Genomic DNA, 23,961 nt, shown 5'->3' with positions numbered 1-23,961 from the left:
GGATGCGTTCCTGTTTCCTCTGCCAGATCCTTATCTCACTCCATATGTGAAACCTGGAAATTGCTTTAAAGACCCAGGAGCTGGCCTAGCTGCGATTTCCATTACATTGGTGTTGCGTAGTCACCCTCAGTGGTCACCCTCGATTGCTCCATCCTGTGTTTGCTGAAGTCTTGTTGTGTATCTGTCATCAATGTAGCAGAGCAAGCATTTGGCCTGAAGGCCAGAGTATAAGAAAGCAGAATATGGCTCAGTTTTTCCTTTTTTTAAAAATGTTTTGGAGGTACTAGGGTCAAAAGGAAACACTTGTGTAGTATATAAATATGTATAGTTGTGTGCATGTGCGTGCAAATAATTTTTTATCAGAGTTTCCGGCAAAACAGTGTTTCTGTTTTGGGGATGGACTAGGGCTGGACAAGGGAAATCCTGGGCTTGTTCTGTGCTTGTGTTGCTGTTTTTACTGATGTAAGAAAACATTGTCACTCTCACTGGCCTGCTTTACATCACCTTTGAATCAGTCTGATAGGTGCCAGAGGTGCTGAGCGGAGTGATGTGTCTCAGCAAGGGCTGTGTACTGTAGGGTCGAGCGGTTGTTGCACATATACAGGTGTGTGTAAGTGGTTGTGTTGCACAGCTGTAATCCCACAACCACCTGGACCTGAGTTCCCTTTGAATTTCCTTGTTGAACTGGAACCATGTCTTGTCTGGGAAAGGCCATGATCACATTTCTGTATGCAAGGAAACCTGGAGCATGGGGTTGGAGATTAGCAAGCCACGATGGGCTGTTGCTTCAGGGGTGGTAGAGGTAGAGAGCAGGGTGTGCTACTGTGTACAAGAAAATGTGTCATCACTTGATTAAAGCTTTTGTCCCAGGGAGAGCAAAATCAGTGGAATCTGGTGATGGAGATGGCTGGGACACCACTGGGTGCTCTCCTGAGATGTCTGCTAAAGGCTGCAACAGGGAAGCAGCTTTAATTTAGGCTAGTCCTGCACCCAGCATTATATTCCTCATTGTGAGCAGGAGTGGCCAATGAGATGCAGAATTTACCTCTACTGACTGTCCAGCCTTTGGAGATATCCTGTGCTTCGGAACCCAGTGTAACTTGTGCTTTCTTTTCCCTGAACAGGTCTATATCATCAATGTAACATGGTCTGACCTGACTTCCCAAATCATCTACCGGAGATACAGCAAGTTCTTTGACCTGCAGGTAAATCTGTCTTGTCTAACATAAAGTATTATTTTTACTCATGCTTTTAGTCATGTTCCCAGCTGGGTTAGTTGTGCCTTTAAATAGGGCTTTGTGCTTGCTTGGTCTGTTACATGTCATGATCTTGAAACTTTTCAGACTCTGTCCTTGTAGGGTATAAGATAAGTGGGTGGTATGCTCACAGTGAGTAACTTGCACTGTGAAGACTTTTAAAGCTGACATTTTCATGAATGGTTCCTATTGAAAAGGGAATCTAATTTTAAATACTTGAGATGCACTTAGAACAGAAAAGTAGCTACATTTTGGGCCCCCAGAAACTACTTACCCAAATTGCTGAAAACAACAGAGCTTTTGCACACTCCCACAGCAGTGCAGCAATGGAGATGGTAGTGGAAACCTTCCAGACCCTCCTCCTACCCACCTACCCAGCCAGCTGGTGTCCTGGCTCTTGCAGTTTTGCACAGTTCCCTTGCTGTATTCTGTGCTCGTGTATTTAGATTTCATCGAAAGCTTTCTTGCTGAGTAGCTGTTGGCTGAAGTGTGAAGCCAGGAAACTAGAAAAGTCCAGATTACAAAGTTTCAGCGTGGACATCAGCTGCTTCGTTTCTGGTGCTGCTCCGTGGCACCTGCAAGTTGAGGGAGAATTTTCTGGCTCTTGTCCTACTTAGCAATAATCCAGATCCATTGATACCTTTGTAGGCAGCAAAAGCTGCCTGGGTTATCAAATCTCTGTTTGGAGACAGGTGGAGACAAAAGCTGTGGTTTGACAGACTACTGAACTTTGAGGGAAATGTCAATTTTGGGCTGGAGCTTGTGGTTGGAGCTGGGCTGTGGTTAGAATATCAAATGAGTCCTCACAGCCAATATAAGGTTGTATGCAGCTGGCTGGGCTGTGTCCTGGCAAATAACATTGAGCTGGTTTGCCATGATAAATTAGGGAAAAAAAGGTTCTTCCCTTGGGTACCTGATACCTTGAAGAGTTCTAGTTTCATTATTGCTCCACATTTTTGTGTCATTTCTGGTACTTGGACCTCTCTAGCCTTTTCTGCAAGCTATATTGGTTATGACCTCCTAGCTTTTCTGGTGGAAAATGGGACCATTTCTATGGCCAGTCCTGATTTCTGTGTTTGCTGTGTGGCTGGAAGACAAAAGAGGGTTGTTCTTAAGCTTCCTCTTCTGCCCCTCTCCACTTCTTACTGGTCTGAAGCACCTGGTCTGCCAGTCCCATTGCTGTGAAGAGTATGTCAGTCACTTCTTTGTGTCTCATGTACCTGCTGAAGATAATCACATAATCACAAACATTTGTTGTCAGCATGCGGATTGTAGTCAAAACTGTTTCTTTCTCTCTCTTCTTTTCCTTTTTGCCCAGTTCTGTTTTCATGTATATGCTCTTCTGGGTCTCCTGGCCTTTCCTGGTAGGTTTGAAAAGTTCCCATCAAGCACGGAGTTATCAATGGGGTTAGTGTGTTGGACAGGAAATGATGTCTCAATCAGGGACTGAGTCCTGAAAGGTCCCATTGATAAGTGCAAGGGGGCCTAGCGCCAGTGGAAAACTCCCGCTTGCACAACGCTTCTCCCCCCACGAGAAAATACGACAAGAAAGTAACAAAATTCCCTTCCTTAACCCTTTTCCCTCCCAGGGATCTCTGTCGGGGCCACCACTGTGTGAGCAGTGACAGCCCTCCCCAACAGCCTCTAGCTCTTGCAGCTTGAGGTGCACAGTTGCCAAAACCAAGGTCTTCACCTGGGATCTCCGTGGTTTTGTCGTGTCTCTGTAAGCCTGTCACTGTGACGATCTGTGCCTCAGTTTCCCATCTGTAGGATGGGGATAGTGCTCTGTGTACTCAGGCTTGCTGTCAGGTGATTTTAGACTCCCAGAGGTGATTTTTATTTATTTATATATTTTTGCTATTATTGATGCTGCCAGAGCATCTCCTAGGTGAGGCAAGGGAAATGGGCATTGAGTCTTGAATTGCAAGTTGTATTTAGAGCTCTAATGAAGCCAGCAAAAGGAGTTGGAAAAACAAATGAAAGGATAGGGCACATTGGGAAACCTTTGCATTTTGGGAAACTCATGGCTTGATGTGCAATGATTCTTGCTCAGTAGCAAATGTTGCTTTACCACAGCACATGGGTAAGCAGGAGTGAAAAGTTTCATTGCAGGGGGATTGAACTAGATGACCTTTAAAGGTCCCTTCCAACCCAAACTATTCTATGACTTTTTGTAGAAACTCTGCAGCCTCTTTTCCAGCTCCTTGCAATTGCTTGGGCTTAATGCTTAGTTAATAGCTCCCTGTATCGGGTGGACCTGCTTATAGTGTCTCTCCAGGTTCAAGCAGCTGCAACAGGGAGATCTTAGCAGCATTTATAGGAAAATCATCCTGATGTTGTAAAGCAGCTGTTTCAGGGCTTATCAGTGGAAGATTCCCTATGTTTGCTGTCTGAACCATGACTGGCCTGTAGCAGGGCTCTAGGCCGGGCTGTATCGTGACTTGCAGACAGCGATTCTCGGTCACTCTACGATTCCCTGAGTGGAGGAGCGATGTTTCTAACAGAAAGCCCAGAGCAGAGCCTTTCATGATGAAAGCTGGGGAGCAACATGGGATGTCAGCTCACATTTCTCAAGTGGCTGAACCTGGCTCTTGGTCATGGAACATGTAGTAGCTGTTGGGTGTGCCATCTGCTTTTTGGGCATCAATGCAGTCTCGTTAGATCCCCCTCACTTCATTCCAGATGAGGAAATGGCCTGTGATTTCTAGGCTTTTGGTGGAAGCTACAACTTCTGACCTAGCAGTGGTTGGCCCTGTGTTTTGTGACCTAATACCACACATGGTAATGTGACCTTAGCATAATGTGACTTTGATAGTGTCCCTGCTTATCCCCATGTGGCCTTCCCAGCAGGAAATCAAGCAAATGCTCAGTGAATAATGCTCAGGTATTTCACAGGTACCACTCCTGTCCAAAACAGCTGGAGTCTGCAGGTCTCTGCCAGCTCCACTCATCCCACTGTGTCCATCACAGAGATGCACTTCAGGGCTTCCTAAGCCTGCATGTGTCTCATTTGCTCTTGACTGGAAGTGGGGGAACAAGGGCTGACTTGTAACGGCTTAATCAGGACTGCAATGCCTGGTGTTGACAGTGACACTGGAGAGGATCCATGGGGAAACCCAGGGGGCTGCCCTTGGGCAAGGAGGGAGGAATACAGATAATTAATTTCACTACTGCCATTTCATATTTCTTTAAAAATGAGCCCATGCTTCCCCAAACGACTGTCTCTGTGGGAAATGGCTCAGTGGTTTTCAGAGCCCTTGCATTATTGGATACTGAGTTTTTTTAAACACTTTCTAGCAAATCCTCTTAGGCACTGCAGGCAGTAAGAGGCTGCTCTGTCCCAAGGATTCAAACCTCAGAAGTGTTTGGTTGTGTTATTTCAGCAGTGCGTATGCTTGAATTGGAAGTCAGGCTGTTTTCAAGATGAGAACTAGGACAGTGAGACTGGACATACTGTGGGATTTGGAAGCTGGACTTTGCCCCAGGAAGGTGTGAGAAGTATAGCAAACAGAACCCAATGCAACAAGCAAAGTGTCAGCCCTGTGCTGCTTCAGTGAGGGCTAGAGATCTATAAATACGTGCTTAAATTAAATCAGGGTGTTGCTGCATCTTTTAATTGTGCAACCAAGTCGCATCTGCTACTAAGCGTGGGTCAAATGATAGCAGCAGAATACATGTGGTTGCCAACTTTTCAGTAAATAGGATTGAAAATATTGAATTATCTCTGCATAGATGAAAGCATTACGACAAATTGCTTGTCAAGTCCAATCATCTGTTGTCTGTCACCCTGGGGAGGCATTTGCTCCTGAGCACCATGTGGGGTCAAAGCCACTTCCTATTGTAATATTTTAAGTGCTGCTTTCTCATGCACTCTGTGCCTGGCTGCTCAGCTCATGTGCAGAGCTGGGGTGCGTGAGGTGCCCATCACTGGGAGGGTGATGTGAACATCTCCTGTGGCTAGTGCTGACCCTCACAGCAGGCTGGTGGCTTATTCATGCACATTTCCTGGGTGCTATTTGAGGTCTCTCACCATCGCTGTTGGATTTGCTGGTGGTGGTAGGAGAGTCCTCTCCTGAGTTGGTAGTTCAGGTCAGCAACCCTCCTGTTGTTCCCAAAGATGCTGAGAAAGGACACTGATCTATTGGGATATCAGGGATAACCCCTGACATTTCCACTCTGCAGTAAAAGACATCTACAGGTGTAAGGCTTGTGTTTTTCTTGCTGGAAAGTGCTGTCAAAGGCTGTGAGCAGGATGGGGATTTGAATTTGGGTATGTGCATCAGTAATTACCCAAAGCATAAGGTGGAGAAGTGTGGGGATGCAGCCAGTTCACCCTCTCAATGGCCATGCTGGCCTGGGAAACAACAGCAATGTTTGCAGCCAGCACGTTTGAAGGGTGGCTCTTACCCCACTCCCCACCTCACCCTGCCCATTGCTCAGTACCACCCTGGGCTTTTTATAGATGTCATGACCCCAGTTGTGTGCTGCCCCTTCCTGCTGAGAAACCCTCTCCCCAGCAAACCAAGCAGGGAAAATGTGACCATGCTTCAGCAGCATGGTCACCAGCAGCTCATCTTCTACGCTTTATCCAGTGACTCCAAGTGTTCTGGTCTGATTTCATGCCTGTCGGTGCCTGCAGTCAGAGTATGAACAGGACCAAAGCCTCGGCAGAGGGACCAAACCCTACATTCAGATGCCGGCCTCTCCGTTGCTCCCATGAGGATGGCTGGGCCTCCATGTGCAGAGCTGGGGAAGGATCCTTTCTCACAGTAGTGAAATGCAGCTTTCTTCAAGGCAAAGCTCAGCATCTGGCTTTAGTGGCGTGCCATAATCCCACGTTGTGTTTCTGGTCATATGAGAGGTGAACGCTGTCCCCGCCGAGCCATGGCAGGAATGTTAGGTAGGCAGATTGCCGTCTCTCCACACAATCACCCACACAGACACTTTGGCTGCAAGGAGACATCTGAAATGTCACTATTTTGAAAACGAAAATAAACAGGGCTCTGTTCAAGTGTTAGCTTTGTGTATTGGTTAGCGAAAAATTATCTGCCTGATGCAGCGTGCTGATCTAAGCAGGTTTTCTTCAAAGTGGCGCAGAAAGAGGAACTCACTAGCAGCCAATTAGAACATAAGAAAAAAAAAAAGAATATAAAGAATTTTATTAGGGAGAAGAAAGAGATGTAACTTGTTTCCAGGCTGACGATAAAACATCAAGAGCTTCATTTATTATTGCTAGGGTCATCCCGATTGTTTACAGTGCTGTAATGGAGTAACTGAGCATTGAAGAGGACATTAAACAAAAATGGTGCTATAAAGACCAGTAATTATAGTCTGTATTTCTGCTTTTCTTGCTCACACTGAAGTTTATCTGAATGCTGCTGCTCTTGATCGTTCTTCCGTTACGTGCTCTTGTGTGCAAACATCCCTTTCTCTGTTACCCCCAGCTGTATCAAATATTGTAACACCCACTCTGGTTTCCAGTTTGGTGGTAGTAACTATGCCACATGTCTGAGCACTCTGCATTTCAGTGGGTCACCATGATTTGACACAGGCCCTGACAGCTTTCAGGGGCAGAGCTAAGGGGGAATCAGTGCTGGGTGCCTGATGTGATTCTGATGGAATTGCATATATTCATTCCATTGGTTAATTGCTAAGTGGAGACCCACAGTCCCTAAATCTGGTGATCCAGTGCAGTAGTGTCTGTTTCTGTGACATTTCATCCTTTTAGCTCTGCAAGAGCAGTGAATGGGCAAGCCCAGGCATGTGCTAAATTTATCAGTGGTGAAGAGTGTAGGTAAGAATGCAATGGGGCAAGCGTGCTCCTGCATTTGCGAATGTTGATTCCTAACCCTCCACCTGCCAGCCCTTTGTAGCAGGATGAGCAGAATTACTGCCTGTTTTTCTTGGTCACCCACAGCAGCAGGGTCACTCTGCGGTGTGCGATGTTTCTTCCATAGGTGCCACCCTGTACGCAGCTCCTGGTGCTGTGGGAAGGGAAGGAGGGCTGTGGACGTGGCTTCGTGCGTGATGCAGCTTGCCCCTCTCACAGCGTGGGAGGTTTGCGTTAAAAAGATTCCCAGCCTCTGACGAGCTCAGGAGCATTTCTGTTGGGCTACGTGTATGTGTCTGAGGGTGCATATGGAAACAGGCAGAAAAGCTGGAGGAGAAGGTGGGGTTGAATAACATGGGGAGGAGGTGAACAGCATGGCAGAAGGTTGTTGCATCAAGCTTTGGTGTGATGAGTGTACAGTGAAACAAAAGGCAAAGGAGGAGAAAGGGAAGATTTTACTTACTGGTGTTGCTCCTGCTGGGCTGCATTCACAGCAGGGGATCTGGGCTCTGCAGTCAGAGCATGTGCCTCCTTCTGCTCTGGGCTGTGCTGGCCTTGGCCAGGATGGTCTGGGTTGCAAGGATCACATTTTCTTCTGCTCCTGTTCCCTCGGTGTAAGATGCTGGGCCTCAGCATCCCAGCCCTGCTGCAGATATTGGGAGCTGCTGTGAAATCCTCATCCAGCCCAGGGACCTGGCTCCATATCTGACCCATGAGGTTCAGAACCAGGGCTTGCCTTCAGGGCTGTCCCTGATAGCGATGGGGCTGTGGGGATGGACTTCGCTCCAGCAGCTGGGATGTAGGGTTTGTTCTGAAAACAGCTTCCTTAAGAGCAGGACTGAAACTGAAACAAGCCTGGGAAAATTCATAGGAAATCTGAACCTGGCTCTGTCAACATGTCTGTTCCCAGAGGTCAGCGCTGGCCCCTTGGGGAGCAACGGCACGTCCTTTCTTCCGAGTAAACACAGGCCGGTTGTCTGCTGCTACTGTCCCGGGCAGCGTGTGGAGGGCCCAGCAGTGGCAAGGTTTGCAGGTGATGCAGAAAACCAGATTTCCAGGTGGAGCCCTGAGCTGCGAGCGCTGACCCTGCCTCCCGTGTTACGGCAGCTGTGCTGGAACTCCCGGTCCAGCCGCGCTTGCAAGGCTTGGCTCTTAGTAGCAGAGACCCCTCCCAATGCCTGCCCTCAGAAAAATAACCCGGCAGCAAGCTTGCCAGCAACAGAGCTTGCTGGGGAAATTGAGGTGCCCCTGGAAACCAACCAACCAACCAACCAAAAAAAATCCGAATAGCTGATATGGTATTGAACTGAGAATGGTTGTCTCAACTGATTTAAAGGATATTTAAATACCATTTGTCCTTCTAGCCCTCAGCCAGTGTTTTAGGATACCAGCTGGCTTGGGGCAGTGTGTTTGTCTTCAATGAATAAATGGAATTGTTTATAATTCTTATTTCCATCATTATTTAAATGTTTGCTTGGCAAAACAATCTGTTCAGCTTCCAGTATTTGTTTCTAGAGACTTTACACATCAAACAAAGATGAGGGCCATGATGGGGAAATAGCAAAGTGCCGGCCAAGCTGCAATAGAGGCCACGTTCAATGAACACGGCAAATAACCTGCAGTTGAGAAAGTGACCTAGCCTATTGGAACCCTCCCCTTCGTGCTTCTGTACTTGTCAGCCTCAACAGCACCTCCTTGAACATTGCCCATACTCTGCAGTGTGGGAATCCTCTCTGTGGTAGCTGCGAGATAATATTTGGCACTCAGCACCAATTCAATATACTCCCCTGCTTGCCCCATGTGTAGGTCTGGCCAGGACACAGGTGAGCTTAGAAAGTGAGGTGGTGGCTCAGCCAGCAACTCAGGCTGTGACGGCAGCAAGGCTAGAACAGAGATAATACCCACACCACCCCGTCTTGGTGGTTTGGGGATTCAGTAGAGATAGCCCTCTGTAATGATAGGAATAGATTTTACTATCAAAGGATTAAGGTTTTTATTTTCTCTGGGGACTACTGGCAGTCAGAGGTGTGTCTCCAACAGTGCCATCGTAACCTCTGACTGTGCACAAAAGGTTCTGCAATACCAGGAACACCCAAAGGAGTCTTACACATTCTAGACAAGGTGGCGGTGAGGTTCTGGGTCTCTGTATAGGTGGTTGTCCTGACCCAACTGTGAGATGGGAATCTCTGGAAGCTGCATCTCTGAGGGTTGTGTCTTCCTCCATTTTCTTGCTGCACAAGACCAGTGTCCTGGACCCCACCATGGCATCAGTGACTGTGATGAATGTTGTTTGGGGTCATTACACCACGTGGGCATTATTTCATACAATGCTGAAATTCTGCTTGATGTTGTGGAGTCACCATCCCTGGAGGTAATTAAAGGTGTTTAGACGAGGTTCTTAGGGACATTATTTAGTGCAAGAGTTAGGTTAGGTTATGCTTGGACTCAATGATCCTGAGGGTCTCTTCCGACTGAAATGGTTCTATGATTCTGTGACAAGTCCTGTGTGTGGAATTGGTAGTATTGAAACATTTTATGACACCATCAATAAGCTTTTACTTTATCTGACCGAGATTAAATACCAATTCACTTCTAAGGTCTTATAGGAGTTGTAGACTTCTCTGAAGATGAGGTTTTCCCTCTGTCTGTGTTATCTCCTCATGGGCTGTGCTGCGACAATCAGAGCCACTCCAGAGGGGCTGCACAGTTAGTGAGCTGCTCTGATTGCTGAAGGGAATTCACTGTTGCTGCTGATTTTCTGCCTTTTGCAGCCTCTGAGCAGAAGTTCAAGGCTGGCAGATCTTTGTTAGCATTCAGTTGGTAGCTCTTCTTTAGGCAGGCTCCTGATCCTAGAAGTAAAACAAAACTGAATCATGCTACAGGCTCTATATGTAGTTAGAGAAATGAGTAGATTGGGTTTTTTGTTTGTTTGCTTTGGGTGGTGTTTTTATTGTTTTTTCTTTGTTTTTAGAAAGATTGGGAGCATCACAAAGAGGTTGTTAACTTCTTTACTGCATCCTTTTAACTATACGTGGTCTCCTACTGCTCTTCTTCCACCTTCTTAGAGAGCATCTTCCATTGTCATTGTAGGGGAGTGCATGTGTGGATGCACAGACATATCTCCGATCCCTGCTGGAATAAATCAGAATTACTCAACTGTGTGCTTTTGGCAAGCAGAGAAATTTTGTTTGTCAAGATAAGAGCCTGGGCCCAAGGGGGCTGCGCGTTTCCAGTCTGCTGCTTCTTCAAAGTCCTGTGGAGCTGCAGAGTGCAGCGCTTGGATGGTGTGTGATCCAATGTGGGCAATGCTTTGGGAATTGCTGTCTCTGATGGTGCTAAGGTTTGCGTTTTGCTCTGTGTGATTTCACGAGGCTCAGATCCCACATCGAGTGCCCTGTTTATCTCATCAACAAGGGAGGAGTGTGAACTCCATCTCCGAGGTGCATGATGATGATGCTGGGACAGCATTGACTGCCTGCTCTGCTTCATGGAGAAAGGCCTTGGGGGGTTCAGAGGGGAGTGTGGAGTTACAAAGTGGCTCTGATTTCAGGTGGAGAGTGAGAGCTCATACAGCAGAGTTCCCTCAGGAGACCCAATCTCTGAAATAGCAGCTGTTGGAAGTATCCTGGGTAGGAGCCCCCAGCAACTGTCTGAGCCTGGACAGCTGGACCAGAGCTTCTCCTGGCTGCAGAGTTACAGCTACCATCAGGGAAATGTCAGAAAGTAAATGAGTGGCGGAGCTCAGCAGTGATGGACTCTCACTGCTTATTAAGAGCCCAGTGAGGTGGGTTTTTTAGAGGATGTGTGGACTTTGAGTATTGGAGAGAAGTCCGCACTGAAAGCTCTTGACCTAAAGCTGTGTATGCTTTGGGAAAGATTTGGGAAAATTCAGCTGTGATGCCAGTTTCTGGTTCAGCTTCTCTCGGGTTTGGATCTGGCAGCTGTGAAGTAATGCCACATTACCAGATGCTCATATATTCATGGGATACTGTTTTTACAACAGGAGAAAGACTGGAAAAGTCTCTGTGGATATTATTTGGAACCTATAAGCAAATTGCTTTACCTGCTTTTTGCGTGTATACATTTTTTATGAATTATCTAGAAAGAGTTTAACTTGAGCAGAGTCCAGTCCAAGAATCCCAAGGAAGCTCTGCAGAACTGGAATGGATAGCAGATTTCCCAGTGGATTAATTCATATTGTCTGTAGTGGGAACCTGATTTATAAAGAATTAAAGCCACTCTGCTGAGGAACAGGAAGGGTACAGAAAGCAGTGAAATTAGTCAAAAGGGTTACTTGATGGGAGGGAGTAATTACCTTGCTTTGTAGAGGTTTGTTTTGTGAAAGTTCTTGCTGTCAGTACCTACATCCCATGCCTATCGCTAACCTGGAGGCTGCGAGGGTGGTGAGGACCCTGCAATGTGGGAAGGTCTCTTCTGGATACAGCCACAAAGAAGAAAAGGAGCAAGTTCCTCCAAATTAGCTGGGTTGACTTAGATCAACTGAGGAGGATTTAGGCCTATTTCATAGCTGCTGATTACTTTTCATATTAAAAATCAAATGCATTGGAAAGCATGAGTCCCTGCAAGGTTGTGGTGATAGTGGAAAGCACACGGTTAGAAAAACGTGCCTGAAATTGCCAAAAATTCTAAACCATGATGGAAAATTTTGGTATTGGACCCATGCCTCCTGGTTTTGTCCCTGGACAACATGTCATACAAGGGATTATGCAGAATTGTAGTAAACCTGGGCTGAAAGTCTTTCTTTAGCTGAGCATGTGCAGGTTCAACATACGCCTCCTGTGTTACCCTACCTCCATCTCCGTTATTGTGGTGTTGGAAGGTCTCGTCATAGCCGATTAGGTCTCCACAGCAGGATTTGAAGCTCAGCTTTGGGAGGAGCCCACTTGTTTGTTAACCTTGTTCCAGGTTTTGTTTGCTGGAACAATAAAACGCAGGAGAGCAGTTTGGCTGTGGGACCGGCCCCAGCCAAAGCTACAGCTCTGAGGTTGCTCTCACACAGGCAGTGAATTCTCCCAGTGCCACTTTATTGGCGTATTTCCTCTTTTACCACAGATCAAGATCAGCCTTTTCTTTTTTTTCCTGGATGCTCTGTGTGAAAATTAAATTCCTCGGCAGGATTTTTCCATGGCCTTTCTTCCCTGAAGCACCCAAGCCCAAAAAGTTCAGGCATGACAATTCCACCCCCTCCACCACTTTGCCGCTTTCCCCTAATCGCACTCAGCTTTCAATTATTTATACTGCTGGAAAATCGCATGGAGTTCACACCCCCAGCCCTGAAACACAATTCTGCTTTTGTGCAGGGAATACAATCGTTCACTTTCATTAAGTGTGCAGAGACTGAGATGAGAAGTGCCTGTTGTGTTCGCATCCCTTGGCTTGCGATGAGAGGAGCTGGTTGTTTTTGCAAACGTCCTAAATAGCCCTGCAAGGGTTATGGAGAGTTTATTTACATTATTGCATTTAAGTGCAAATAGAAAATTGCCTGGCCATAATGGAAAGGTTATGCAGGGCTCTGTCAGGGTTCTTTTCCCTGCCACCTCGCCCCTCCCAGCCTTCTGCTCCTGCAGGCTCAGATGTGGGCAGGCTGTGTCTGGAAGGAGCTGTAGGTCTTGGTCCTGTTACACCAGGCCTTGCTTACAGGACAAACAAAAGTATCAACTGGCGTCTCTTCCACTGTGGGCTGTGTGTAGTCCTGCCTTCCATAGGAAAGGTTCATGATCAGCCTCACCTCAGACTGATTTATGAGTGTTGGGTGCTATTTGCTTCTTCCCCGTAGCACCTGAACAACTGACCTTTTCTGCAGCAGCAGTGTATGGACCGTGAATTTGGGAGTAAGTTTTCTGCCTTATTCCTTCCCTGCGTGCCTAGAGTCTGGTGTTCTTCTCCTTTTCTGCAACCAGAGCAGCTTTATGCCTCGTGCAAACACAAGTATTCCCACTGCAGAACTGTCTTTTGCCATTTCCCCTTTCCCTCCTTGAGGGGAAGCATCGATGAGTCTCCAGTGGAGTGGTCAGGGCAGCAGAACCCACAGGGAAGCCACGCTGCTGAGCAGATGATGGCAAGTCATGCAGAAAGCAAGAGTCCTCTTGTGCTGGGGGAACAGCTTTGTGTACCCCCCTTACTGGGTGCCCTGTTTGAACAACACTCCACCAAGCTTGCTCTCTGCTTTTTGCTTTTCATTTAAAAGGAGAGAGCTGGTCTACAGGATCTGTGCAGGAAAGGACTTGAACTCTTACAGCACATCAGATCTTTTGGCACTGGCTGTGGTTTTCTGAAGCTGTCCCATTTAACTGTTGGGTTTGCATTTGCTCTTCCTTGCCTGTCCCCAGTAGGAGCATGGCAGGGTTGGTGGTCCCTTGGTAAGTGTGTGAGAGGAGACATGTCCTGGGAGCATCCCATGGGTGTGTTTCTGATCCACAACAATCCCAAGTCCAAAGCCCAAGGGCTTAATTTTGGGTAGGAGCTGCAGATACGTAGCAGAGTCACGCTGTTTGGGCCTGCAGCTGCAGCAGGGCTGCTGTGAGCTGCAGGTGGGTCCCTAATGCTGCAGGTGGGTCCTTGCACATGGGACTCATACGAGTGCAGCTGGGACCCTGTGGTTGTGCAAAGCCAGGAGAGCTGGGAGTTGCAGTCCAGTGAGAACATCCATGCTATGGAGTGAGTTGCTGACAAATTCTTCATTGGCAGAAGCTGTGAACAAGCTCTCAAAGGATTAAGCAGAGACTCAGTAAAGCATCCCTGTGTGTTTAAGATAATTTCTGTAAATCTACAGTGCAGGTAAGACTCTATATGAAAGCCATTCATGAGGCATCAGTGTCGATGCAGAGATGTCTCTGATTCACCAGGTGCAGTCAAGGGCAGATCCTAATCGATTTAGCAGTGTTTTTGCAAACTGAGTTAAGATCAGAGATGTGAGCCTGAGTCTGGGTACATTTGGGTTTTTTTTAAGGGTGTGTTAAAACCAGTGGGACTTGCTGAGCTGCTACCTTCAGCCAGGTGTTTTGAGAGAAGTGAAGGACAAACCACAAGACTGCTGTGTGAGGGAGAGAGAGGAAAATACCAAATGGGAAGGAGTTAGAAAGCAAAGCAGAAAGGGACTAAGTAAAATAATAACAGGGAAAAATGTTTTTTGAAGGACTAAGAAGAATTTAATGATCAAAGTTCTGTCTTATAGGCAGCATATCTTACCTAGCTGGAGCAAAAATTATTTCACAGGCTTTTCTTTTTATGTGACTAATCTCTGTTTTTTGACAGCCCAGTGAGTTTTGGCCTTTCTGTGATCTGGGGAGCTTTGAAATCCAAGTCAAGGCTCGTCCCGGTCACTGCAGTGATGTGCTGCTGCTGCCTGAGCAAAACTGGTGCGTGTGTCTTCCTGGAGAAGGAATATGCTCTGGGATGACACACAGTGAACCCCAGTGTCCCCAGAACAAGTCCAGATTGTCTTGTAGTTTTTGGTGTGTTGGTGACTGTTGGTGCAGTTTTGCAAAAACCTGTGTAGTTGTCTGTGACACTCATTGTTTTACCATGCTGGAGGTTAGAGGGTGCCAGTCTTGGATGCATCTCACTTGCACATCAGCTTAGGATTTAGCATTTGGTGTTTCAGGAGGTGGCAGAGATTCCCTTGCCATTGGGATCTGGAAGTTAGGCGGATGGAGTGGTAAAGGGTGGTGTGCTCCACAAAGGTGGTCCCTGGCTATCCTTGAGCGAAGGGAGAAGTTTACAAAAAGGATTTCCAAGGTGGTGGGAAGTCCTGCAAAGTTTGGGGTTGTTCTGGGTATGGGACAGCCCTGGCTTACACAGCTGAGCAGGCATGTGCTGTGGGCTGCAGGAGCACTAGGGCTGTAGTTTCCTGCCTGATGCTGTTAAGAAACCTCATGTCAAATCCTGTTCCACTCCTAGGTCAAAATATGTTTCACTGCCTTGGTGTGGGGATGTTTTTTGTTTAATTAGGAGCCGAGATTCTGCGATGTGGAATGAGGAGCGGGGAGCTGCTGGTGTGGCAGGGAGGTTATCTGGAAATATCCACCCATAAAATGGGGGCTATAGTCAGCCCTCCCGGAGAAAGTTTATTCATTAATGTTTGTAAAATGCTTTGAAGTCTTCAGCTGGGAGTCTTTTGAACAGAGCCAAGTGTTAGTTGTGTTACAGTAGCTAAGCCAGACCTTAATGACCACGTTCCCTTTCCTCCCCCCGAGCCCCCAGCCATTTCTAACAGAGTTTGGTGAAGAAGTGAAATGTCAGCAGAGTGACCAAATAGAAGTGAACTGCTCAGCAGAAATATAAACAGTGTTTTTCTTTCTTGGGATTATGTCCTGATCCCATGGACTTTTGCTGCCAGGAGTGGAATTTGTAGAAGGGATGAGGAGTTTATTTCCAGGCTTGTATTGTGTTATCCTGGTTGGTAAATGGTTTAGGGTCTTCTTGTGTTAGTACTCGCTGGTGCACTTTGGGTGATTGAAGTCATCCCAGCTTGTGTCCATGGGAAGTCACTGTAGCACGACTGGCATGCTGGGGTGGGATGGAGCCATGGCTGTTAGTGGGCTGGATGGTGAGCAGGGGAGGGACTTCACTGGAAGACAACAAGGAAGCCCCACAGCAGGATGCAGGGGAGAGCTGGTTTGATAGGGTGCTCAGCTCTGGCTGCCTGTACGTGCCCCTTGTTCCATGCCTGCCCTTTTCCTACAGCATTGCCCATTTCCTATCCATAGCAGAACAGCATGCGCTGTTTGATTCCTTGTGTCAGGAGGTGAGGCTTGGTAATGGCGTTCATGGCAGCAAGAGCTGTTCTCTTTCCCATGAAGGAAAGGGGGCAGGTTCAGTCCATGCTGAGCAGCGCCTGTGGATGGGGTTGCAGTGTGGAGGTGAGCGGGTAACTGGCTGTGCCAGAAGTCGTGGTGTGAGAACACGTCCCAGAGCATGAGCTGCTGTTACAAAACTCATCTTTGGGCTTGCGCCTATTTGCTCTGGGTGGCAACTAGGAACATCTCATTAGTGTGGCTTGATGTGTCACATGTTCAGACACAGTTGATAACCTTCCTGGCCAGCTCTGACACCATGACTTGTTGTGCATCCATTTCCTGGCCTCAGCCAAGGTTAGGCTGCTGTAACTCCTGTCTTGGGGACTGCATTGCTAATCACTGCCTGAAGATTTGAGTTGCCTACATGTCTTTGTGTGGGGGAGGCTGCTCTGGCTTGGAGCAATTGGTCTCGACTGGGTGAGAAAGGAGATGTCTCCAGCCCAGGGGCAGAGCATGCTACCTCCCATGCACCCCATACTGAGGATGCTGGGAAGGGGGCTTGGCAAAACAGAGAGGAATCAGCATCTTCCCCAGAAACCTCACATTTCTAGTGACCCATCCTTCGAAAGCGCCTTCTGATCACGGAGCTCACAGCCAAGGACTGACCCAGCCCGTGCCTCTAATCTCATCTTTCCTCTTCGAGTTCGGTCCCTGGAAAGATGCAGCTCTCCAAGAAGACATTCCAGGGGGATTTAATCACTGCGCTCACTGCAGCCGTGCTGCGCTTGTGGTCTAAGCACCTGCTGTTTCATTTAATTAGCAACAAATGGGAGGCGTGGGCTGGGGGGAAGAGAGAGCAGCACCCTGGTGAAGTATTTGCTGTGATGTGATGTATTTTATTTTGGGTTCGGAATGGAGGCCATGAGGAACATTTTCCAGAGGGCTCCATAAACCACCTCCGTTCACAGGGTGATTATTTGAGGAGGGAGGGGAGTGTGGATTTAAATCGGTGCCGCTAATTTCTGCAAACAACCACATTATTTTTAATTCATACTCCAGACTCCCTCCACCCATGGCTTGATGTTAGGAGCTGTGAATTTTCCACGTCATAACAAAGTCCCTCTATAAAAGACAGCCCTTTAAATATATTTTTAAATTTTGATTTCAGGTACTCCAGGCTCTCAAATAAGTCAGTCTTCAGAATGGAAAACTAACTCTTTCCTTTTCTCGTGGTGACCTGTTAATTTATTTGTATTTCAGTAGCACATAGCAGCTCTGAGGAGAGGTAGGTCTCTCTGGTGTTAGGGGCTGGAAAATGCATGAGAAGCCACAAGCCCTGATGAATATGAGTTGAAAGAAATAATCCCTTTGTTCCCCATTATTAGTTAAACTTGGGGGTTCTCTGTTGAGATAAAAGCCTTACACTGCTAGCAGCGTTTTACTGATACAGGGAAGGAAGATGGAGACAAATGGGGTGAGGCTTCAGGATGGAGCCACCTGTGCTGGACGCTGGCTGTGCCCCTGCCCTGGGGAGCTCAGCCGCCAGACCTTCGTGCAGGGGAGGCCACAGTCGCAGCTTCCAGCTGCTCCAGCCCACCAGCACTGGGGGATGTTTTCCTCCATGGGGGTGGCAAGTTTAGCAGTGATCTTTTGTACTTCTACATCCTGTGCAAACTGTATTTCATAGTGTAAAACACATAAGATGTATTTGCCCTCTGTCTTAGAATGTTTAAAGCATCAAAAGGAAGAAGACCTTTTTTTTTTTTTTCTTCCTCTGTTCTGACTAAAGCAGAAAAGCTGGATTTTAGAGATTTGGGCTTTGGATTCCTCATTCTGCAAGACCTTTCATCTTCCATGGATTTTGAAAGGATAAATTCATTTGTGGCCACCAGGTGCCCAGATGCAACAGTGACTGGGGTCATGATGAGAGCCCAGACTGATCATTTTGTTCTCATGTGGAGTTTTAAATTCAGTCCTAGGTTTTGGGTTCTGGTCCAAGGACAGTAAAAGTTCACAGAAAATTCTCATCTTACAAGATTGTCATCATCTTAAACACCAGAAATACAGGCCTTCAGTATTAGAATAAAGTATTTCAATTGGAAGTGACCTACAATGATCATCTAGGCCAACTGCCTGAGCATTTCACGGCTGACCGAAAGTTAAAACACGTTGTTAAGGGCATTGCCCAAATGCCTCTAAACACTGACAGGCTTGGGGCATTGACCACCTCTCTGGGAAGCCTGTTCTAGTGTTTGACCACCCTCTTGCTAAAGAATACAAGCGGGTTTGTAGTTGTTCATTGCCTACACGATCCCAGTATGCTCACTGCTGCCAGTGGCACTGTAATAGCTCCTGGAGACTTCCCGTTCCAAAGACAAATGTAAGAGAGGTTTCCCTGGGAAGGGAATTTGGTTGTACCTGAAAATCCAGTGGCATTGTGGGGAAAAAAACAATCACTTTTGCTTGAAGTACCTGAGCATGGAAAAGTGATCCTTCTACAATCCAGAAATCATTGATTTTTGCAGAAATCGGCTTTTGCTTTTCTGAGCAGTTTCATTGGTTTTTCATCTGATTGCAGGCACACAGGGCACCTGCACATCTCCTGGACTTGGCGGACTCCTGTCAGTCAGCATTACATGGAGAGTCAACCCCAGAACTCCCAGCAGTATCTCTTTCTCCTCTGGGTTTCCTCTTTCTCCATATTCCTATCTGTTGTTAGTAATAGCTTCTTTCTGTGTGGATCAAATTTGGAAGCAATACCTCGAGGGACACATTCAGACTCCGGATATAAAGTTTGAAGTTCTTTTTCCACCTTTGACATTTGAGAGATGCTTTTAAGTAGATGAGATACTGTTACAGTGTCAGCCCATCTGTCATTTGAAACATTGATCTTTGAATCATTTTCTTCTGCTCAGTTTTAACAGAAAGTCAAGTGAAGCTGTCTGGTGGTTTGCCTTGTTGCATGCCTTAACATAGCTAGGAAGGGAAATTTGTTTTCCTTTTCAAGCTTCTGTTGTATTTGCACCATTTAATGCTGTTCTGTCCTACACCCAGGCAAGGGAACCACCTGCCCAGGCTGATCTTGCTGCCTGTAAGGGAGAACAGCCCCTCTGCTTTCCCCTCCGCCTGCTGGTGCTTGCTTTCGAAATATGAGCATCTTCCTCCAGCTTCAAATCCTTCTCCATGTTGATACTAATCTGCAAGGTTCAAAGCAAGGGTGAGATTTCAAAGCCTCCTTAACCACGTTAGATCTGCAGTGTGACGCTCAGACCGTGTTGAAAGCCTCTGTGCTGAAGCACATATAACCACATCTCAGCACCTCTTAGAGCAGGGAAAATTTCTTCTGAGTTTTGTTTCTGCTTTTCTTAAGCTGCTCTCAGCTTTTCCTCCATTCCTGTCTAGCACGACATTCTCCTGCATCTGACCTCATGGAGAGACGTGCACCAGCCGCAGATGAAGGGCTAGAAACAATCGTCTGCACCTGGCTGAGCAAAATAGGTTATTTGTGTGTATGCGTGTATGTCTGGTAGTGTAATTTATTTGTTCAGTTACTTGAGCCAAGGCTTCCCCCCAAAGGAAGCCCTAATTAAGCGAGATAACTTTGCATCTGGGTTGCTGGCAAAGAGCAGTTCACTGTATTTGCATTTGTGCTGGCCACAGGTGTGTAGCTGCTGCCCTTCCATGCCATTTTCGATCCGTGTTTGATAATGAAGGTAGGTTAGCAGTAGCTGGGAATGGGTAAAGCTGGTGTCTTGCTTTCTGATGGAAAACAGGCCATTCTGTGCTCCAAAATAGTGTATCTTTCCCCAGCGGGGTACATATGTGTTATCTAATTTTCAAAGTTGCTTGTGTCCTGGTAGAAAGCAGTTGGTGTGTTGTTTCTCCTCCCACCTTCTCCTCACTTCACTTCTTTTTTGGGATCCTTTTTTTTAAAAAAAACAAAGTTTTGGGGCTAAGTTCTGCAGATGGCTGAAGAGGCGGTTCCCTAGAGAAGCTGTACTGTGATCCCTTACAGCTATAATGCTGAGACAGTAAAGACTGATCAAATAAATAACCCTATGGAGCACACAAGGATCAGATGAGCTCACAAAACCAGCAGTCAGGTCTAGATAAGGCAGTGCCATCAGACAGCTTGGTTGCTGCTGGTAGGGGAATTACAGGGCGTGGACATGGCCAGAATCTCATTGCCTGGATGTTTTTTGTGACAAAGCGTTGAGTAGTTTCTGCGGGAGGGTCTGTGAAGTGTTAATTCCCTGCCCAAGTCAGGGGCTGGGGCAGAAGAGAACTGTGCAGTACCTGCAGCTTGTTGGTTAGACTTGGACTTTCCAACACATTTGCAGGCATGTTTCCACAGTCTAATGTCTCTTTATTGTGGATTTATGTGATGGGGAGGAGCACAAAACAGACAAGTGAAACCCACAGGGACGATGAGAAATTAGCCCTGGATGCCTGTGCAGTGCCCAGCAGGGTCACTGCAAGATGACTGCTCTGCTTGTCTGGCCGGTCTGTCTGCCCCATCCAGCTTCTAAAGCTGGTCACACGACATGGAAAGGCAAAGAAATCTGCATCCTCACTGGTCTTGTTCGTGTTGGACCTCAGCCTGGCCACTAAAGCAACCCATAGGTCACCACCATCCCCTCCAAAATGTTTGGGAAGGAGCTGCTGGATGGGATGAATTGTGGCTGCCTATTCCCTGTGGCTTGCTCTCTCCAAGAGCCTTTCCTTGCATCACCCAAGTACACCCGCATCATATAATTAGTTTATCCTTTACCTGGCCAGAGTGGATTGCATGTGTGGACAGACAGGCTGGAGAAATGTTGTGTTTTCATTTTATGACAGCATACATACCCAGTAATGTACAAACAGTCCCTTGTCCTGCACCTCTCCTGGTGTCACTGGAATAGTATCTGCCAGAGGAGAGCAGGCATGGATGCTCACTGGCAAGCTGAATGTGTAGCCAGCTGCCTATGAAGCAAGGGGTGCTCATGTGCAGCCCACGTGGCTCTGTGGCCACCTTTGACTTACAGCTCAAGAAGCTGCTGTCCCCACAGTGATGGGAGAAACATCTCCTGCGTGGGTGCAACAGTTCTGGCTTTAAAGGCGGCACCGTACTGCTCATTACAGAGAGCAGCTTACTGGGTACCTGCTGTGCATGGTCCTGCTAGCCACCGTCCCGCCATCAGGTCTTGCAAAAGCTACCAGGCAGGGATAGAGGCTGGAAACCTCCTGATGGGAGGATGGAGCTGGAAGGAGTCCCTCTCCACCCTGATGCAGGCATCTGTCTCCGTGTGCAGTTTGTCCCTCATAAGTTGCAGCAGTTTTATCATCTGCAAATTGGGAAAAATCACAGCCCCGACAATGTGCCTGCACCACTTAAAAGCTGCTAAGATTAAAAAAGATCAAAAAGCCCCCCACTGTTGTCAAAGACCTCCATCAATGCTTTTAATACCCTGCGAAATATTACATGTGATTAGTTGGTATAATACACAGAATACCATCTGGACTGCAAGAGGCGTATCCAGGGTTGGATGATTATTATCTGAATGAAAATCCTGGAGTAACACATGAGCACAAGAGCGTAACACAGAGGCCCCATAAACACTCGCTATGCCCACCGTGCTCTGAGCCACACACATGTGGCCGCCATCCAAACCCATCTACTTTCCCAGGATTTGCTTTCATTCTTAATTAAATTAACAAAGCTTCTCAGGCTGACTTGTACTTACAAAAATAAGGTTTTAGTCCCAGCCTCCCTTTTCAGGGGCCTGGGTCGGATTTGTCCTGTGGAACGTGTTGTCCCTCCTTCAACTGCAGTCTTGCGTCATGGTCTGGTCCATCTGCAAGGTCCTCTGGGACAGCTACGTGGGTCCCCTGGGATCCTTCTTCAGGGCATGGTCTTTAAAGATGCAGATGTTACCCAAAAACCCGTCTTTTTTCAAAGAGAGAACAGTGTCCATGATGCATGTTGGAGCAGCGATTGGAAGGAGCTGGTGTGGGTTTGAAAATCCAGCTCAGGTGCCTGTGTTGTGCTTTCTGATACCTGTGGACTTTGTCTTCTGTGCCCAGAAATAAAGGTACAGAGAGAAGCCCAACCATGGGATGCCATTGCAATAGGCACTGGTAAGGACAGACTGTTGCAAGCCTATGTTTGTTTTTGTATTCCAGCCCCCAAATCCTCCCCTTCCTCCATTGCAAGCCCAAGTGGGCAACCCCAGCTTCGACTCTGTCTGTCCTGTGCACCGGACACCTTTGCTGTCCCTACATGCCAGATAAGCACCGTGGGCAGATGCTGGCACCCAGGGCCAGGCAGCACTGGGGCTGGGGACACAAAGGCTGGCAGCTGGCGCTGAACTGCTGGAAACAGCCCGTCCTGCTGGCTGCTCGCTCGCCTCCCCCGAGGCGCAGAGCGAGGTATCTGTTACACGTGCAGCTCTGCCTGCCCGCTCCTGCGGTGCGATTTGTTGTCTGCGCTCCTTTCTAAATCCCCCCCCAAAGATGGGAGACGTGTTTGGAACTAGATATGCAGGCAAAACATCTCGGGGTTTGGAGGTAGGGAGAAAGGGAGAAAAGAAGACAAAGGAGTCTTCTCCCAGCATGGAGTTAAAACCTGTGGTTATGTTGTGCTTGGCACAGTTTCTTCACTGTACTGAGCTGGGTGGTTGGTCTCCCCCGTCTCCCCAGAGCTACGAGCAGTGTCCTATGGAGATGAGTAGATACCATTTCAGATGGAGTTTCCGAAGTAAAATGTGCCGTTGTGTTTGGAGCTATTGTTTCTGTTTTCAATATTGAAGTTACTCGTGGTTTCCAGGGGACAATATATCAAGCAGAGCTAACAGGCTGTAGAGAAGATGTAGATTATGAAAACAGAGGGATTAAGTTTCATACATTTGGAGCTGAAGTCTCATCTCTCTCGTAGTAGTGTAAGCAGAGGAGTAGTCTTGCAGGCTCACAAAACTCTACCAATTTAACTAAGGGTGTGTTTTTAAGCAGGTTTAGTTAAAATCGTGGTCACCACTGAATGAGCAGTGGAAGTTTCTCTAATGATGGATTCTGTGGGTGCACAATCAGTGACCATTCAATGTATAAATCAGGTTTCAGAGCATTCCTGCACCAGCTTAGTACCAGTTCAAACAAAATACGTTTGCAAAGATGGGGTCTGGCTGGCTGGGTAGTCCCCATCTAAAACACTGATGAAATCAGCAGTTACATCTTTATGAGAGAGGAATGAGGAAGGGTAGAAGATGGTATTGCATGACAGATGTGATTCTCCAGCCTTTGACAGCCCTATTGCTTTGGGGGACTTCTGGGATCCAGGAGGAGTCATGCTGACACACAAAGGGATGCTGAAATGAAGAACCAGCCCCCCTGCAAGATGCCATCCTAAATCTGTCATGATGTGGGGCAGGTCAGGAGTTTTGTTTCCTGGATAATCTGACAGCTCTGGACAAAACAGACAGGGGCAAAAACCAAACCAAACCATCCTGCAAATTGTGCTAACCTTAATATTAGGCGTGTGTTTTTGCTAACAGCAAGTATGTAATTAATAGCAGCATTCTGCTAATGGCTCTGTGCTGCTTTTAGGATGCACCCTCCAGCATCTTGCTTGCACCGCAGTGCAGTGCTCACCCCTGCTGCCAGGGGTTTCCTAAAAACTCAAGGGTTTGAAGCCCTGCAGCCTCCCACCAGCCTGCCCAGCATGTGCGCCGTGCCGAGCTGCTCCTGCCTGCGCAAACGGTCTCTCCTGGGCAGGATTTAGGCACTTGCCATTTCTGCACTGTGAGACCTTTGGAGTGGTTCAATAAGGTTAATGCACCCATAAACCCAAAAAGCTCAGTGGGGCTATGCTGTATTTCAACTGTTGGCTTGAAAGGGTTGAAGTTTAAACAAGGATGGAAGGTAAATATTTTTTAAAGTTCCCAGGTGATGGAGGAAGTGATGATTAATGGAAGTGACCTTGGTGCTTTGCTCCCTTTCAGTGAAGCTCTTAGGGTTGCCATAATATTTAAAAATGGGACCTTTGCTCTGATAGTGCTCTCAGATGTAGTTCTGTTGCTGTCTGGAGGCCAATGTTATGGGGAGCTTGGTCCTGCTCCCCTTAATGTCCAAAGGCAATTGC

The 23,961-nt window shown here is 47.3% G+C and overlaps 1 protein-coding gene across 1 annotated transcript in view; it reads left to right on the top strand.

The window, feature by feature from the left end:
- SH3PXD2A (SH3 and PX domains 2A) overlaps nt 1–23,961 on the top strand; it is a 266,448-nt gene that overhangs the window by 44,264 nt on the left and 198,223 nt on the right. The window contains exon 2 of the mRNA XM_082052261.1: nt 1,125–1,205. Within this exon, the coding sequence (XP_081908387.1) occupies nt 1,125–1,205 (81 nt within the window). The remainder of the gene's footprint in view (nt 1–1,124; nt 1,206–23,961) is intronic.

Source organism: Streptopelia decaocto (assembly GCF_964273445.1).
Source record: "Streptopelia decaocto genome assembly, chromosome: 5".
Lineage (NCBI taxonomy): Eukaryota > Metazoa > Chordata > Aves > Columbiformes > Columbidae > Streptopelia > Streptopelia decaocto.
This window is presented reverse-complemented; position numbering and strand designations above follow the sequence as displayed.